The sequence below is a fragment of the Gymnoscopelus braueri genome (genome assembly GCF_963280865.1).
Source record: "Gymnoscopelus braueri genome assembly, chromosome: 13".
In the NCBI taxonomy this organism is placed as follows: Eukaryota; Metazoa; Chordata; class Actinopteri; order Myctophiformes; family Myctophidae; genus Gymnoscopelus; species Gymnoscopelus braueri.
This window is the reverse complement of record NC_137615.1, coordinates 13,215,524-13,234,626: the sequence shown is the minus strand read 5'-3', so window position 1 is coordinate 13,234,626 and position 19,103 is coordinate 13,215,524. Positions and strand designations below refer to the sequence as shown.

General features: G+C 40.4%; 1 protein-coding gene across 2 annotated transcripts in view; it reads right to left on the bottom strand.

Moving 5' to 3' along the window:
- The window catches only part of LOC308099321 (uncharacterized protein), a 33,310-nt gene that overhangs the window by 14,179 nt on the left and 28 nt on the right, over window positions 1-19,103 (bottom strand). Inside the window, exons 2-9 of one of the 2 annotated variants that reach the window (XM_080448047.1) lie at window positions 18,071-18,164; window positions 16,694-16,817; window positions 16,425-16,582; window positions 15,688-15,830; window positions 15,180-15,351; window positions 14,549-14,688; window positions 12,432-12,594; window positions 11,549-11,617 (exon numbers count right to left, since the gene is read on the bottom strand). In XM_080448047.1, coding sequence (XP_080304173.1) covers window positions 11,552-11,617; window positions 12,432-12,594; window positions 14,549-14,688; window positions 15,180-15,351; window positions 15,688-15,830; window positions 16,425-16,582; window positions 16,694-16,817; window positions 18,071-18,164 — 1,060 coding nt within the window. In that variant the 3' untranslated portion in view covers window positions 11,549-11,551. Of the gene's footprint in view, window positions 1-11,159; window positions 11,618-12,431; window positions 12,595-14,548; window positions 14,689-15,179; window positions 15,352-15,687; window positions 15,831-16,424; window positions 16,583-16,693; window positions 16,818-18,070; window positions 18,165-19,103 lie in introns of those variants that run through there. The other variant, XM_080448046.1, reaches the window with a different exon arrangement.

Genomic DNA, 19,103 nt, shown 5'->3' with positions numbered 1-19,103 from the left:
CATAATGTTATATAAGAACATTTAAAATAGCGGAAATAGCTGATCTACAAGCTGTAAGCGAACTGACGCGCTGAGCTTGTAGATCTGCTATTTCTGCTTTTTTTTAATATTTGAAAATGTATGAACTATGAACTCAACATTTCTCAACATGGAAACGATTATGACAATTATGACAAAAAAAATTATAGCTCTCTCAAATAATTGCGATTAGACGATTATGTAATAATTGTGACAGGCCTATTTGGATCCCTCCCTTAGTTTGTCCATTGATCTCTGCAAGGAAAGACAAGGAAAGAAATAAAAAACATGGCCGCAAGCGGCAATGAGTGCAATTGATTGCAAGCATATTGCAATCAATTGGATACTTGATTCTTGACAAAAAGCAAAACTCTTGATTTTCTTTAAAATAATTCATGGTTCACCACTATGTTATATGCTGATGCTCTGGTGAGGTATATAACTCTACTTTCATAAACATATGACCTTCAGGGAAGACTCACATGACATGTGTTGCTATTTTGATATATTGGCGTGTAATTGAAACAAACAAATGGAATGGAATTTCAAAATGTATTCAACAACTTGAGACCAGTGAAGAATGTCGTTGATCCTGACTACGTTTTGGGACGACTGACTCAGCAGTTTCTGTCAAGATGTCGAAAATAGATTCGGAGAAAAGTCTGACGGTCATAAAATTTGAAGACCAGTGGGGCAAACATTCAGATGACCTGAGAGAAATAAAATGCTAAAGGAATTTTGTCTCTAGGCCAAGCTACAGTATTATAGATAATTGCAAGAATGTAAATGTGATTATTAAAGCGCCACCTTGAGGTCAATGAGAGTCATTTTACAGTATGTGTCTGACTCTGAGTAGTGGTCGGAATTTGCAAACCACATGCACATTTTGGCATTTTTAGGTCTTACAGCCTTTGCTGCACAAACACTTTTTTGTGGATAAAAAATATTATGAGAGCAAACAAATAGGGTTCCTGGCGCTTTGCTGCTTGGACCCCTAATAAATTAAAACAAACACATCTTGAACATATTCAAACACCCAGCTACTGCCATGGTCGTGCTCACGGAAATAAGTTGGTGCAGGGTGCGGTTTAGCCGCAGTATAAAAGCATCACAAAGAACACCATTCATTGTGATATCATTTGATCCTATGGAGATTTAGCCAACAGGCTACATCAACTGCATGCATTAGCTGGCGGTGGGGGGTTACATTTCACGTCTCATAGCACCAACTATTCTACTGATAGAACAGTAACTAATGCAATGAAATAGTAGCCTGCCCTACTCCTTCCATGTCCCCAATCAACCCCGGCACCCATTTTGAGGTTATAATAGGCTACCTATATACTTTACTCAGCCTAGCATTTGTGTTTCAACTTGGGAAAGTTTTTGCCACATAGTATAGTCAGCAGATGTGGGAACTTTAATATTATAATTGTTTAAATGTTATACCACCTAGGACCTGGGTATCAGCAGCATGGCATTTACCAAATGACCACAGTGAGAGAAGTTTGAAAGTCAACTGTTTTGCTGTGATTGAAAACCTGTGAGAGGTGGGTGGTGAGGCGAGCAAGTTGTTGCTTAATTTTGAGCTCCTGAAAACAAGTTCAAACTAACCCCTTAATTCACTTCTTCTTTTTTTTTACTTTATTGGAATGAGTGGGGGAGTGAAAAGGACACAAAGGGAAGAATTCATGTTAATGCTCATTGCTGCTCAAAGGATGACTTAACAGAAACCATGTGCTCACTGCTCGACAGAATCCGTTAGGAAATGTGCAATTTTAGCCAGGGTTGAGCATAAAGTAGATTTACACAAATTCAAAGAAGACATGAAAAATGAACTCAAGTTGGAAACTAAGAAGTAATATAGAAGTAAAAGTGTTGACAATACTGAAGAAAGTAAAAATACTTCAACATTTTGCTGAAGTACAGTACTTGAGTAAATGTACTTTCTTACTTTACACTACTGGTTTGTGGGAAGGGTGTGGATGTGCTGCTGAATCCAGTTAATATCACGTGGAGAGCAGGCATTGTCTGTGAGTTACATAAGTAAATATATGACAAGTCCCAAATAAAATACAACAAAACATTGACATAATGAAGTCTCCATGAGAATTTGGACAAATTCAATGTTGCGGGAAAAAAAGTAAGTCACATGAGGAAACTTGCTGGTCTATAATGTCAATATACAGTATTTTTGATACATTTTGATGTTTTCCTCATGCTTCCATCAACATAAAAGGGGGGGGGTATGATTAATCAGTTTTCATGGTCACCTCTTTTTGCTTGGAGTAAGCAACAGATAACCATAGAAAGAGAACCTTGAATCACGTGAAACTTCCTAGAAATGCTGAATCCCACTGGTATTTTCAGGCTTTTTTGTATGTTGATGAAGCCTCATCTGAAGAAAATCAATTTTGACCTGTCTAGAACAGTGGTTTCTCAAACATTTTTATGTTTTTGACAGCGGAACCCTGTTTTTGGGCCAGAAAACCCCATAAGAGAAGTTTTGTAAACATTGATTGATTGCTTGAATACTTTATTAAAGGGGAAATCCACCCATTTTCAATATTTAACTATGTCATTAATATAGCATAAAGGAGTTGTGTGGAAATAAGAAAAATTTTAAAAAAAAATTAACATTGCAAAAAAATTTAACATTGCAAAAAAATTAACATTGCAAATTACACCATGATGAGTCATCACAGTGTAATTTGCAATGTTAATTTTTTTGCAATGTTAATTTTTTTTGCAATGTTAATTTTTTTTTAATTTTTTTCTTATTTCCACACAACTCCTTTATGCTATATTAATGACATAGTTAAATATTGAAAATGGGTGGATTTCCCCTTTAACAGTTTGCAAATAGTACAGTGGTACGATTATACAATGATGCTAAAAGGATAACACAAAAAGCTCTAGGGGCTTGTTTTCATTGTGGTCCTATGAATTCATGTCGTTTAGAGATTAAACCCAGACGAAAATTGGTGGCCTAATCTGTGGAACACATTACCTCTAGAAATCAGGGAGGCAAGCACAGTAGTCGACATCTTTAACTGTCAACTGAAAACCCACATTTTTAACTGAGCTTTTAGCATCTTATAAGATGTATTGCTCAGCATCTAGATGTGGGCATTCCACATTTTGGCGGCATAGCAGTACAACGAATTTGACCCCATTTTTGTGCAGAATCTGCGTATTTGTCATTTGTCAACATTTTCAAAAACTAACAGAGCTACCAGCTCACAGTGCATCACATTGTGTTGTGACATTGTAAAAATAAAATAGGGCTTCAGTGTTTAAACTGTTAATCATTTTGCTTTGAGAACCAGTGGTCTAGAAGCCTAGAGGAGGCTTTTCCCGTGGCAAGAAATGATGACGTCTGAGACATCACATTACATTATCGGCACTGTAAAGACAGAAACGCCAAATGATACCAGCAAATGCCATTGTATTTGAGTTGGATGTTAATGCAAAGTTAATGCAAAGTCAATAACAGACAACAAAAAAAATGAACTCAAACACTTTTTGTACACAAAGTGAAGGTTAATTCGCCGAGCCAGAAGCTACACTGTTAATTCCCATTCTTAAGAAATTATTTAGCCAAAAAGAAAGCTAAAGTGGACGTAGATTAAACATTTAAATTAAGGCATTCTATTTCAATTTCAACCTGATTAAATTGTACATTTGTTTCCATAATTATTATTTATGAAAGGTATCATTAATACAGTATATTCACATTTTGGACCTTTTTCCTCAAGTGACCTTTCCTTGCAGGAACATTGAATAGGCCTGTGTCAACATTCTTCTCACCACCGATAATTTGTTTTGGACCGGAGACTTCATTCTGACAATGTTTCATTTCCTTTTGTTTGGAAGTAGGACACTTCTTCTTATATTTGGTTATGTAAGTCCCAGACTATGCCTGCTTTACACGTGATATTGATGCTGTATTCAGCACAACCACACCATTGTTGCCAGATTCTGCGAGAGAAATAAGCAACCAGGTCTATGAAGACGAGACCAAAAAAGCAACTAGGCCACATGAGCACTTTAAACCTACATACATTGACTATTTGAGAATAGCCGATCTACAAGCGCGCTTTGTGAGTTTGTAAATCTGCTATTTAAAAAGAATCTTGAAATATAATGTGGAATATTTGGAATATGTACAGCCAATCTAACAACACAAATCTGGTACAGCTCCCAGCTCCCCAAATGAAAAACATTTTCAGATGGGGGTCAGGGAGGGACAAATACATATTAATTTGGGGGTCCAAGACCTGAAAATATTTGAGAACCACTGGTTTAAATAATATTTTTTTGAAAGCAAGCCGAAATAAGCAACTACACTTTAGAAACAAGCCCAAATAAGCAACTACACTTTAGAAACAAGCCCAAATAAGCAACTACACTTAACAAAAAAATAAATTAAATAAAACACAACCACCAATACACTCAACTTTACAGAAAAACAAGCCCAAAGTCGCTTATAATAAACAGACATGGCAACACTGAACCACACCTTTCCAACATTGGTGTTTCTGTGACAATCCATGGGCAGTGTTACAAAGTAAATGAGTATATCAATATCAGTTTTTATGTGTTCATGGGTCTATATTTCCAACTTTCATCAAGATATTCACATGTTTCTGACAACTTTCCGACTAGGTAACACTTTACTTAAAGGTCGGGTCTATAATGCATTATAATCACATTTATAATGCATTATAAATGTGATTATAGTGCATTAAAGACCCGACCTTCAAGTAAAGTGTTAACTGGTAGTTATAATGTGCTGTTCCACTGAGTTGCATTATGACCAGCACTTCTAAATGATATTATTATAAGTTATAATACTTCATAAACCTTGTTAGGCATAGTTATAAACATTCATAACGAGTGTCATAATGCCAAAGTGCATAGAGCACCGAAGTCTGACGTAATTTACTCATCCTACCTGGGTTGCGGTTTATTTACCCCATTCAGAATTCCCATAGACTTGTTTAATATCGCGTCAAATAAGAACTGTGTTCCAAAAATAAACAAATGACCCCGACGGTTTGACTCATATGGATATGAAGCATCAACTGACGGTGAGAAAACGCTAATGTTGCTGCGGCCAAATTAGTTACGTTTTCACCAGAAATAGACTTTATCAAATATGAGTGACTATCATAAACAATACAGCGACACCTCCCTGACAATATCGCCGGGACAGTTTGTTTATTTTTGGACCACAATTCTTATATGAGACGATTCTAAGATGACCCAATGTTATTCTCCATAGAGAAATTACTTCTTCAACCCAGGGGATGAACGAGTGACGTCAGGACTTCAGTACTCTATAGTAATGCATTATAAATGTGGTTATAACGCATTATAGACCCGACCTTACCAAATATTTTATACAAGACGCCATTTATTGTATGGGAGACCATAGATATGAGGAAAAACTTTGTGTTTTGTTCTACCCCCAGTTGGGGTATCCCAAAAAACTAAAGCCCTATTTGGTAGTTAGTCACTAGGCTAAAGAGAGTTCCTGGAACTTCGCTGCTTGGACCCCTATTAAATAAAAAAAACAAGCACATCCTTTAACATATCCAAATACCATGCACATGTACTGCGTGCCATGCTCAAGGAAATACGTTGGTGCAGGGTGCGGTTAAGCCACAGTATAAAGCGTTAGCTTACACAAAGAACACCATTCATCGTGATATCACTTGATCCTATGGAGATTTACCTGGCGGTGGGGGGTTACATTTCACCTCTCATAGCACCAACTATTCATTCTACTCGTTGAATAGTTGAAACGGATGCAACGAAATAGTAGCCTACACCCCATCCCCATCCTCCCTGCACCCATTTTGAGGTTATAATACCTATACCAGCCTGTGTGATTCAGCCTAGAAACTTTTTTTGTGTCAATTTGGGAAAGTATATGCCACACATTATAGCCAGCCGATGTGGGAACAATAATATTATAAAGCAACGAGCCCCAAGAGGCCATGGTTTACAGTGATTTTAGAACAGCTAAGGGACATTGCTAGGTATACAATGCGGAGCAGGGCGCCAAAAAACTCAGATAAAAAGGCATATAGAGGAGAATGATAAAGGGGATGTGGGATCCAATCTATTGGTGAGATACAGAATGACAACATTATGTCACAATTTATAGCTAAGGAGCTAGAAGCTGCAATCAGTACACTAAAGGCCAGTAGATCACCAGGCAGTGATAGCTTTCCATCAGAATGGTATATCGTTGCTGTCGAGCAGAAACCTCTTTATCTCCATATTCTAACTTTGTGTTTTTTCGTAAATTAACGCCCTACTTGATCACACTACAGCGTCACACAAAAGTATCACAAGTAGCAGATCCGCAAGCTCGTTTTGAGCTTATAGATCTGTTACTTTTGCTATTTTTGAATTTAAATCCCGAAAAGAAACAGCTTTGGACATATGAGGTTTCCACCCGACAGAGACGATATAAGGCCTTTGAGAAGGAGCTACGACTTCTGCTTTTGTCCTGTACTTCCCTTTTTTTTCCTATCAATTACTTACCACAAGCCTTTAAGGAGAATTTGTGTTTTTCTTACATGCCTTCACTGTGAATGAAGAATTAAAAAACAGAGAACATACTTGATTTTATAAATAGGAGGCCGACATCATCCCTTTGTACTTCAGCACCAGAATACAAACTGTTGGCTCAAACTGTGGCTCATTTAAAAAAGCCTTAAAAAAATCACCTTTCAGGAGGCCAAAGGTGGAGGTAGTACCATTTTCCCGTTAGACAGCAGACCCCCCCCCCCCCTGTTCTTGTACATATTTTTTTCCCCCTCTTTTTTTTTTTGTACATAGTGTTATATATTTTTTTTTGCTGTTTATTTTGTAATGATATTTGAACTGTGGTGCCACTATATATGCCTATGAATTAAATACCAAGGCCCTCATTGGAAACAAGTCCGCAAGGACTTTTATGAACGGACCTGTTAGACAAAGTATTTTAAATGTAACTGTGCTTTTACATTTTTTGCCTAATAAAATATTCAATCAATCAATCAGTTCAAATTAATATGAACAGTGATTTCATGATTTACGATTCTGTGCCTATCGGTACATAACTCTGACGGCGCTGAGTCGGCTCAAGCAAACGTCGCAACATTCGGCACGGCAACTCGCTCGCTTTAGCTCGCTCGGTGGTGCCTCTCGTGGCTCCAGTTCGCTTGTCGCTTGTCGCACAGACGCGGTCCAAAACTATACTATATACACACAACGTTGGTAGGTCAGTATCTCTTGATAAGACCCAATCAATAAACGTGGGTAGGTCAGTATCTCACCTACTTCTTAGACCATTCAATCGTCTGACTAGACATGATAATGTCCCATTCAGTGCATTGACAGCATCCGAAATGGGTGACGTGGTGCTACTACTGGCAAACCTGTCCTCTAACCTCTTCGTAAAAGGTCCTGAAATAAAAACCCAAACCAGCACCGGTCATGTTTGACTGTGGGTTGAACTCTTAATTCAAAAAGAATCAACCTGCTAGCAGAGGTGGAAAGTAACTAACTAGATTTACTCAAGTACCTGTACTTAAATACAATTTGAGGTACCTTCACTTTTCTTGAAACTTTATAACACTTTTTTTTACTAGTTACTTTTCAGATTTAGATTAAACACATTTTGATGCCAATACTTTTATACCTTTACTGAAATAACATTGTGAATACAGGACTTACTCGAGTATTGTTTTTACATTGTGGTATAGCTATACTTTTACTTGAGTAAAGTGAGTAGTCCGAGTAGCCTACTTCTTCCACCACTGCCAGTAATGATGACTCATACATTCATTCTGTCAAGTTTCCAGTAAAGTTGGCTTTATGCTGTGAGAGCAACGGGAGACGACCAGCTCCACTTACAACCACCACCAAAGTACCTGGCATCACCTCAGATTACCCGTAAACAACCCCTTTGTAGTGTGGGAGCGAGCGAGGGACAATGACGCAGAAAAGTGAAATACAGAGGAGGGAGAGGAGGAAAAGAACCAGAGCTATAATGGAACGATGAACAGATGAGGGCCATAGGAGGAGGAGGAGGAGGAGAGAAGAGAAGTGAGAGCTATAATGGAGATGAAGAGATGAGGGGCAGAGAGACGATGAGAGAGGTGGCGTGTGTAGTGCACCACTCTCACACACCCAAAGTAGGTCACAAACAACAGCCAGCGTAACCAAATTCCCTCTCTGCTCTCCATTGGCCCGCACTCACAAAGCCCCAGCGTCCCCACAAAGGACCAATCACACAACAGCATGCGGTGGGGGCTGGGCGGGGCCAGAGAAAGGGGTCAGAGTGACGGAGTCATCTCAGTTCAACTGGGGAAAGAATTATCATAACTTTTTAAGTAACTTATATAACTTTATGTCCTCTACACAGAAAATGATGCATGCAGCTTTACAGGAAAGAGTGGGAAAAGTGGTACAAATGGACCATGAGAACGATTATTCGTAGGGGATAGCCTATAATTTCTTTAACATATTTCTGACCAATGCGAGTTGACAAAGACTGCATTCAGAAGATATATGGGGGGTATTTAGGGTGGTAGCAGGCAGTGTTAAATTCTATTAGACACGCAAACCAGAGTCAGGGTCCAGTGCCTTGCTCAAAGGACAGTTAGTTGTTGAAGGATGAGGTGATTCACTCACAACCCTCCTTCCTGCACGGGGATTTGAGCCAATAACTTATCAGGGCACAAGGCCAGTTTTTGCACCTGCGGGCTACCCTCACACAATACAATTCCCCTTTGAGTTTAGTACAAGACAACATCATGCTCAATTTCTCTGTCTTTAGGGCTTCCTTGTCACATTTGTGTGGCACGGACCAATTTCCAGCGTATCGTACAGATACCGGGGTGTGGTGGATGAGACCAAAACAAGGCTGGCGCCTTTGTCTGTGTGGCACGTAGGGGCCTATAGAGTTACCTAACGTGTGGGTGGGTAGTAGTGGGTACTGGTTATGTCACAGGCTGCAGTGAGAGTGTGGTGGGCAGAGGAATGCCGCCTAGGTGGCCCATGGCGGGAGGCGAGGCAGTGAGGGGCATCTAGTGATCAAACAGAAGAACTGCTGGAGATTTCACCCAGCTACGGGGCATTTAGGCAAATTATTCTGTGCATTAGATTCCCCATTAAAAAGGTAATGGAGTAAGTAATATTTTCTGGTTAAAAACACAACTGTTTTTTTAAACGTTAAAGCTCTATATTCTGATAGCAGTCATTGCTATAGTGTATGGTAAATAACAGGTAACAGGGGTCTCAGTCTCTCCAGCTCTTTAATAAACAAAAAATACATTTACAGGTGGGTTGCCAATTTCAGCCAATCAGGAGAGACTAGACTCTAGTCACTAGAGTACCCATTTATTTAAAATGTGTTCCTTCCAGTTCCAATTGTGTCTGCTTACTTCTTTGTGTCATCACTTCCAATTTCACTTGCTTATAATGTGTATCCTGTATGAGTTCTCTCCCCTGATAAAATGGGTATCCTAACCTGAAAAGGTATTTTCTTTTTACTAAAGAGCTGGAGAGACAGGGAGACCCCTGTTACTGAACTCTCTTTAGCAATGGCTGCTATCAGAATATCCATTTAACACTTGTTTTAACAAAACAAATATCACTTACTGCACCTTTAACCGCTGACAGACTCCACTATTTAAACTATATAACCTACTGTATAAACTCTATAGATTTATATTTAAATAGACTTTTCCCCTCTACATCAGATATATTCACAGAACATAGCTGATCTAGACAAGCACAAGCAGTCACAACGCATTGCATAGTCCGCTTGTAGATCTGCTATTTTCAGCCCAGAATAGGGACACTATAGGGTTCATGTGGTTAAATAGGTTCGGAGTATAAGTATACCAACAGTTACTAACTGAACCACGGTTCAGAGATTCAAAGCCTTGATGCATTTGCCGGCAGTATCGCTCAGTTAGGCTTTAAGACGTGGCATTTTATTCCATTATGTAACTGGCTTCTATTTAGAACTTCATATCGTTGCCGGCGGGCAGGAAACCCCATATCTCCATATTTCAACTTTTTGTTTGTTTTATAAAATAATGCCCCACTTCATCATACTACATTGTTTCACAAAAGTAACCCAAAAAAAGCAGATCTACACGCTCACAACGTGTCGTGGTGCAACACTTTGTGGTGTAAATCTGCAGTTTTTGCTTTGTTACTAACTTTTTTTAATGTGAAAGTGAGAGTGGTAAAGTCTGTCTGTGGGTTTTATAAATATTGAACCAAAATAAAAAGCTCTAAAAAGAGCTTGTGATCTATAATAACTATATTGGATCCATTGGAACACAGGTATTTTTTTCCTGAAAAATCTCAGTTTTGGACATGCAGTCGTACAAGGTTTCTATACGACAGCTACGATATCTGGTATCCGTGTTCCTGATGACATCACCGGAAGGACCATTTCGACGCACAGATTACCACTTTGTAGGCCTGTCACAATTATTACATAATCGCCTAATCGCAATTATTTGAGATAGTCGCAATTATTTTGCACAATTGTCATAATCGTTTCCATGTAGAAAGCTTTTCTTACGTGCAGATCTACAAGCTTAAGCTTGTAGATCTGCAATTTCCGCTATTTTTAGTTTTTTGGGGGGAAAGTATAATATTATTAAATATGCCAGTACTTTCTTTGTATGTTTAAGTTATTTGTCATATGTGTCATGTGCAATTTGTGATTATGAAGCCTAAAAACCAAACAGAAATAAAAGTTGTATTCATATGTTCCAATGTTCAATGTCAAAAACATAATTAAACGTTAATCGCAATAATTTTGTGTGATAATTAATCGTCAACTTAAATTTGTAATCGTGACAGCCCTACCTACCACTTTGGAGAATATTTAGTGCTGGGCAGTAGATCGACTTCTTTAATAATGATAAGATTTCCCTACAATGACAAATTAGACATTGAGATACTGAAAGACAAAAGTAATCTTCAATGTATCTGCCAAATTTGTAGGTAAAAGTAGAGTGTGTAAAGTTATAAATGTTATAACGTAATCTCCCTTTAACCTTAAATAAATACATGATGGAAATACATTTTTGAATTGTGTAGCGTGACAATATTGAGACAAATCTTAACGCAACGTATCACCTTACATCGTGAGATCACACAAAACTTTGAGAAAATTAAATAAGTCTGTCAAATAGCCATTTCAAAGCCTGAACTCTGTGAATTTTAGTTAAACTGAATGATAAAAGGTTGTTTCCCCCAAAAAAAACTAATATAATCTGAACATACAACCAAAGACTGTCTCAATGTGAAGGTTTATTAATACAATACCAGGTCACAGACTGCCACCTTGTGGAGCAATTAAAAACAACATTCAAATGTTACACAGCAAGATAGGAGGGAATCAGTGTTGAGGAGAGAACAAAAAACAGAGCTAAGATAACACATAAATAGAGTAAAGAAGATAAGAAATTAAAAGGGTGACAGAGAGGACTATTTAACATACAGGTCAGATGAGGGGACAGGAACTGAGGAAGACCAACCACGCTGTCAGACTCAGGTTGTCCTTGGGAGGCTGAAATCAAAAGCAGTCCACAACTTAACAGGTACTCTATATCATTGGTTCTCAAAGTGGGGTCCGGGGACCCCCAGGAGTCCTTGGGGGGGGGGGGGGGGGGGGGGGGGGTTCCAGGGGGTCCCCAGCAAAAGTAGTTAATATAGCATCACAATCATTTTTAACCACTTTAACCATATTTTATACTACACAGCCAAATACATATCATTTTGGGGGTCCTTGACATGAACATGTTTGAGAGCCACTGCTCTATATAATGACTAAACGTAATATTATCAAGTCACTTTGTCTTGCAGCATCCTTCAATACGTTCATTTACATTTAACCCATTAAAACTGGGAAAGCATCCGTGTCATTTTAGATTTTAGCTACATATATATATATATATATATCGTCTCTGTCGGGTGAAAACCTCATTGTGTTCCAAAACTTTCAGGATTCAAATTCAGAAGTAGCAGATCTACAAGCTCAAAACGCGGCGCGAAGCACTGTCGTATGAGTGTTGTAGAATGTTCAAGTAAGGTGTTAAATAGTTCACCCAAAAAAATTTTTTCTTCTTCTATGGATTAGTCACCCCATGGAGACTTGAATTCATGGATATTCTTTTGTTTTTGTCGCATTCCTAGGCCAATAATTTGATGACCAGCGGACGTAGGCAGCGGTTCCGGGCAGGAGACTCAAAGGACTCTTTGCGTCTCCTACCGGAACCGCTGCCGGTCATCAAATTATTGGCTTAGGAATGCGACAAAAACAAAACAAATATCCATGAATTCAAGTCTCCATGGGGTGACTAATCGATAGGAAAAGTTGTTACCTGTAGCAGCGCCGTGTCTATAAGTTGTGTGTCTTTGCGTACAGACAGCAGTGTGGTCTGTCCTGCAGTCGGGTATCCCATCTCCACCTCCAGGATACAGATGACTGAGGCTGACTTCAGATACATTAACTGCCTCTCGGCAGGACGCCAGTCTATGGCAAAACTGGGGACACACATACAGAATGCAATTAGTTAAAACTAGTGTTGTTCCGATACCGATACTGCCTAAAATGCTGGTATCGGTATCGGCGAGTATGCCAGTCTATGCCATTCCGACACCATGCAATTTATAACATGATGATATTTCATTTACAGTCATATTTTGCTTCAGTTGATGTTGCACGACTGTTTTATACTCTTACTGTACTATTTTACATTATTATTTTACTAACTTGTAGCTGCACATTAACAATTATTAATGGATTTTTTTATTTATTCCTAGATCAGTGGTTCGCAAGTGGTTCTTTCAAGGACCCCAATAACTCTGAGAGTGTTCCATTTGTACACTCTCAGAGTTACAGACCTGCAAGGGTCCCTTTGGAACCCCTCAAGGAGCCCAGATGGTCCCTGGACCCCACTTTGAGAACCACTGTCCAAGATTTGTTAACTTACACCTATCGGATCGGTACTCTGTATTGAACGATACCCATGTTGTGGGTATCGGAATGGGAAAAAAAAATGTATTGGTACATCCCTAGTTAAAACGGCACAATTTTGTATTCCCTACATACAGTATAAACTAAATGTTTGAGTGGCAATTCAAACCCAAGGCAAGATTAAATGGTAATTACTGCTCATTGGTTAAGAAAGCTATTCCTTATTTGGTCAGGAAGGCCCTGGAGTTCTAGCTAAGACTAAGTGTCTGAGAGGGCCAGACCCAGACCTCTGTTTGGGAGCCAGTAATAGTCCTAACCCAGGGCCGCCAACAGGGGGGGCAAACCGAACCCAGGCCCTGGGCCAGGGGAGCCCAAAAGTTCACCCAACCTCTAAATATTCTGATGGAATAATTTGTCAAAAAAAATACACATCTCTTAAGAATGTATACAGCATTTGTGATCACATAAAATATAGGTTTTTTTCTATCTTCCTAATTTTCCTTGACATAGAAGTCAAAATTATGGTTTTGTCTGTCCCTTGATGCCATTGTTGCTTGGAGGCGAGCCAATACTGGGTTCCTGCAGCCCAAGCGCACAGTCAGAGTTGGCAAGCTGTGGCGGATGGAATGGCTTATTGCCCGTTTCAAACATGCACATACCAGGATGTCGAGTGAAACAAAACAAGTGTACAGTACGCACTTCCGTGACACGAATGTAAATGACTAGGGTCTTAGAAATGTGTAAAATGAAGCTCATAAAAAAATGACTTGTGGTTTACCATGTCCCATGAGAGAGCTTAAATGGGTTGGCGATAAGAGCCTCAAGTTTGGCTCTTGACATTTGGAGTTCAACAACACTAATCATGCCGCACCATGAGCTTATTTGGATATGGTTCTGGTGTGACAATATGCAGTAAAGAAAGGATTAGCTCAGTAGGTTTCATCCATGCATGCCTATTTTGCACAATAATAATAATAATAAGACTATGGGGCAGTTGGGCACAACCAGTGCCTGTTTTTACCCATTTAAATTCGAAAGATGTGGTGGTTGGTTAATGGTTATTGAAAAGAATAATGGAGGGTTATTAACAGTAATGAATATATTGATTTAGCCTATAATGTGTGATAATTATGTATGTAGGCTTATGTTTTGACTGTTTACATATACACAGCATTTAAATCTGACATAGAGTAGGCCTATGTTCAGATCATTAAATAACAAGTTATCAATTTGCCATGGAAAACTTTAGGCATTACATTTGGGAATTACAGCATCTTTATTTTGATTAGTATGTGGGAGAGCCTGGAGTGTGCTCTTTTGTCGTGTGCAAATGGAAACCTGCGACGTGTGTGCATTATGGGCAGTCAGGACAGAGGTGGGGGCTTTGGAGATCATTTTGACCCGGGAGTTCATCCCTGTCCCCAACATAAACACAAATGACTAGGGTATTAGAAATGCATAAAATGGGAGGCAAAATGAAGCTCATGAAGAAAAAAAATACTTGTGCAATGCACTACCAACCTAGCATGCAGGGCCTGTATCTCAGCCAGCATGTCCTTTTGACTGGTGTAGCGCTCCGTCACCTCCACCAGGGTGGCACTCAGTTGAGACATACGGCCATCAACACACTCTTCCATGATGCCTGCTCTACCTCCTCTCACCTACAGAGAGGGGGTATAGAGAGAGAGAATGAGAGAATAGGGAGAGACAGCCAGTCGGAGACATTAGACAGCTCTCTGCACACATACACGTAACAATCTACAGTCGTTTGTTTTGAATACATATTGAGTTTCGTACCTCGTTGCAATTTCCTTTTTTAATTCCTTTGGTATTAGTACTAGTAGTAGCCAGAGTGTAGAAGAGAGAGTTGCCGCACGCTTTGATCTCGCCGCAAAGCGGGATGTTGCCTCCTGTAGTTCCAAACATTGGAACTTCCTCATCGAGATCGAAAGAGAACTTCCGCATTCCATTCTTACAATGGGAGTCAACGCTAGTGTCGTCACTCTCATAGTTATATCACGCTGGTAGTAGCTACTAATACTACACCACCCACATCAATGGTTGTTTGTTATTTTTATATTGTTGCACCTTATCTCATGACAGCAGTAGCAGTAGTAATATTCCTAATAATAGCAGTAGTTGTGGTATTCACCTGCAGTCTGAAGCGCTCGTCGTGGCTCCAGGTTACCGACAGCTTTAGTGGCTCCAGCTTGGTGGAGTGGCTGTTACATGATGGCCCCAGCTCAAGGCAGAGCTCTGACTGGCTGGCTGAGACTATCTTGTAATGCAACGTCTCGTGGGCGGCTGTCACATAGCCCTGGAGCCTGGATAATGACACATTGATCAGTAATGCAAATACTCGTGCATACATACACACACCTCTAGTCCAAGTGGTTTAGTGCAAAATGTTTACAATGTTGGACTATGCCTCCAAAGAGAGAAGGCCCCACGCACCCCCTGTGAACTTTGGTGCCCCGAACCCCAGGTTGGGAACCAATGATCCATACAAACACACTAATGACTACAATATGTGCCCCCCCCCCCCTACACAGAGTGCAGAACACTAGCTCTTTAGCACACACATACTGTAAGTACTCAGGCTAACATACACACAGAGATACAGATGGACAAACACACAGCAAAGCTGCCCCGTAACTTACTCGTCTTGAAGCACCTGCCAGTTGGCAAGGTAACCAAGCAACGTCTCCGACTCTCCCCCGAGATTTGACCGCTGACCTTCACACGCGTGCAACGCATTTTGGGCCTTCTGCAGGTGCTGTTCCAACTGCTCACTCATCTCTTTCTGTTGGAGAGGAGGATTTAAATACCAGGGAGTAGGTCCTAGCCTCTGGGGCCATAAGATGAGATGAGAACCACTGTTCCCAAAGGGCCCCTGAGCTTCAATGTGACTGAATTACGGAGGTCAGACTCAGAACATTTGCGTTCCACATGGTTGAATGTTTGACAAGTTTCAACAGAAACATGTACGGTATATTATATCCCCATGAGCATCATTCAGCTGTCTCGCTTCTCATCACCGACTGACCATTCAGTTCTTTCTTGTAGCTTGTAAACTGATTCTAAGTGAGTTTTAAGTCTGTACTGTGTTGTTCACACTGGAAAAAGAACAAAACCTGCCTGTATGTATAATACTAAAAGTCACTGGATTTCCAAGTGTGGTTGGCTGCGGCAGTTCAAAGGTCACAGCTCAAGCATCGTTTATTACAACTATCTCACATTACCACTTTGGCCGTACAAAATGGCCAAAACATTAAACCAGAACAAACAAGCAAATCATATATTTTGTTGTATATGGATTAGGGACGTGTACTGTGTGTGTGTGTGTGTGTGTGTGTGTGTGTGTGTGTGCGTGTGTGTGTGTGTGTGTGTGTGTTACCTTTTTCTGTAGTTCCTGGACCAGCTGCGTAAGTGTGTGTCGTTTGGTGTCAATCTGCTCCACCTTGCCCTGCAGTGTGTTGATCAGACTCTCCATCTCCTCAACCTCTGCTTTGACCTTCGCCTTCACAGCCTTCCACCTGGTACGCGCTTTGTTGTCTGTTAACACACACACACACAATGGTAAGACATAAGTGTATGAGTGAGTACTGAGTGAGTGTGTGGCGCTGTGATTTCAAGGTTGAGTAAGCGGGCGATCGAGCACTGTACCAGGGTTAGCCGGACGAGGCTCGCTCAGCAGTTTCCGTGGACATTCCAGTCCCTCCAGCACAGATATCATGGAGTCCAGAACAGACATCTGACAGAACAGAACCTTCTGCATACGACGCCGATCCTACACACACACACACACACGCACACGCACACACACACACTACTGATCACTGAGAAAGAGAGAATGAGAGAGCGAGAATGACAGAGAGAGAGAGAGAGATAGAGAGACCTGCCTTCAGACCGACAGGCAGACATGTTAGATAAACAGCGAGACAGACAGATAAACATGGAGACAGACAGACAGAGGAACAGGGAGGGAGAGACAGAGAGACAAAGTAACATGGAGACAGACAGACAGAGGAACAGGTAGGGAGAGATAGACAGACAGAGGAACAGGTAGGGAGAGACAGACAGATGAACATGGAGAGATTGGAGACAGACAGACAGACAGAGGAACAGGGAGGGAGAGACAGAGAGACAGAGTAACATGGAGACAGACAGACAGAGGAACAGGTAGGGAGAGACAGAGAGACAGATGAACATGGAGACAGACAGACAGAGGAACAGGTAGGGAGAGACAGACAGAGGAACATGGAGACAGACACAGACAGAGGAACAGGGAGGGAGAGACAGAGAGACAGAGTAACATGGAGACAGACAGACAGAGGAACAGGTAGGGAGAGACAGAGAGACAGAGTAACATGGAGACAGAAAGACAGAGGAACAGGTAGGGAGAGACAGACAGATGGACATGGAGACAGACAGATGAACATGGAGACAGACAGACAGATGAACATGGAGACAGACAGACAGAGGAACAGGTAGGGAGAGAGACAGAGGAACATGGAGACAGACACAGACAGAGGAACAGGTAGGGAGAGACAGAGAGACAGAGTAACATGGAGACAGAAAGACAGAGGAACAGGTAGGGAGAGACAGACAGATGGACATGGAGACAGACAGATGAACATGGAGACAGACAGACAGATGAACATGGAGACAGACAGACAGATGAACATGGAGACAGACAGACAGAGGAACAGGTAGGGAGAGACAGACAGACAGACAGACAGACAGACAGACAGGGAGGGAGGGAGGGAGGGAGGGAGGGAGACAGATGAACATGGAGACAGACAGACAGATGAACATGGAGACAGACAGACAGACAGATGAACATGGAGACAGACAGACAAAGGAACAGGGAGAGAGACAGACAGACAGACAGACAGGGGAACAGGGAGACAGACAGACAGACAGACAGGGAGGGGAACAGGGAGGGAGACAGACAGATGAACAGGGCTGGAGACAGACAGACAGAGGAACATGGAGACAGACAGATGAACAGGATCGTGGGAGACAGACAGACAGACATACTATCATTCTGGAGTCAGTGTCAGTCACATAGTCGTCGGTCTGCTCTGAGTCTCCATACAGGTCCAGGAGAGCAGGGTCACATCTCCCCAGCACCCTACCACAACACATGCAAAGACAATTCAAAACATGGAACAGTGATGGAAGAAGGAGTACTCGCATGTTTTACTGAAGTAAAAGTATCAATACTGCAATGTAGAAATACAAGTAGAAGTCCCATATTCAAAATGTACTTCAAAAGTACAAAAGTATCAGCATTAAAATATACTAAAATATCAAAATATACTAAGTGCCAAAGGTAAGAGTACTCATTGTGCAAAATGTCCCATTTCACAAGTTCAAAATGTATAAGAAATCTATTGAAAATAGCAGATCTACAAGCTCACAATGCGTAGCATCAAGATGCATTGTGAGCTTGTAGATCAATTTTCAAATGGCCGAAATGTATATAGGGCTGAAGTGGTTCATGTATGTTTTATAATAATAATCTAAATCTACAAAGTAACTAGTATACTGAAGTTTTCATATACATTTTAGTGGAGTAAAAAGTACAATATTATCCTCTGAGATGTAGAGGGGTAGAAGTAAAGGTATTGAAATGTGTAAATATTGAAGAAAGTAAAAAAAAAAAACATCAAAATTGTACGTAAGTACAGTACTTGAATGAGTACAGCAACTTAAATGCTATGTTATCTGCATCGTTAGCATTATAAGTTGCTTGCGGCAATATGCCAGCATACATAAAAGATACAATAGTAGAAAGAACAACATTAAACGCGTATGATATGGAACCGTTTCATAACCCGTTACAGAAAAAGGTCACAAAATCCACTCGTTGCGCAGTTTGGATTCTGTTGTTTTGTTTCCAATGAATGCATCGTTTAGCAGCTTATTGTTCTTGTAAACGGGCAGTTGAGTCAAAATAAGCAGCTATAATATAGTGTATGTTAGAGACACATACATTAATACTTAGTACAACTAGCGCATTGAGATAATGTTAACCATATTTGTTTAAAATGTGTGAAATATCTTTGAA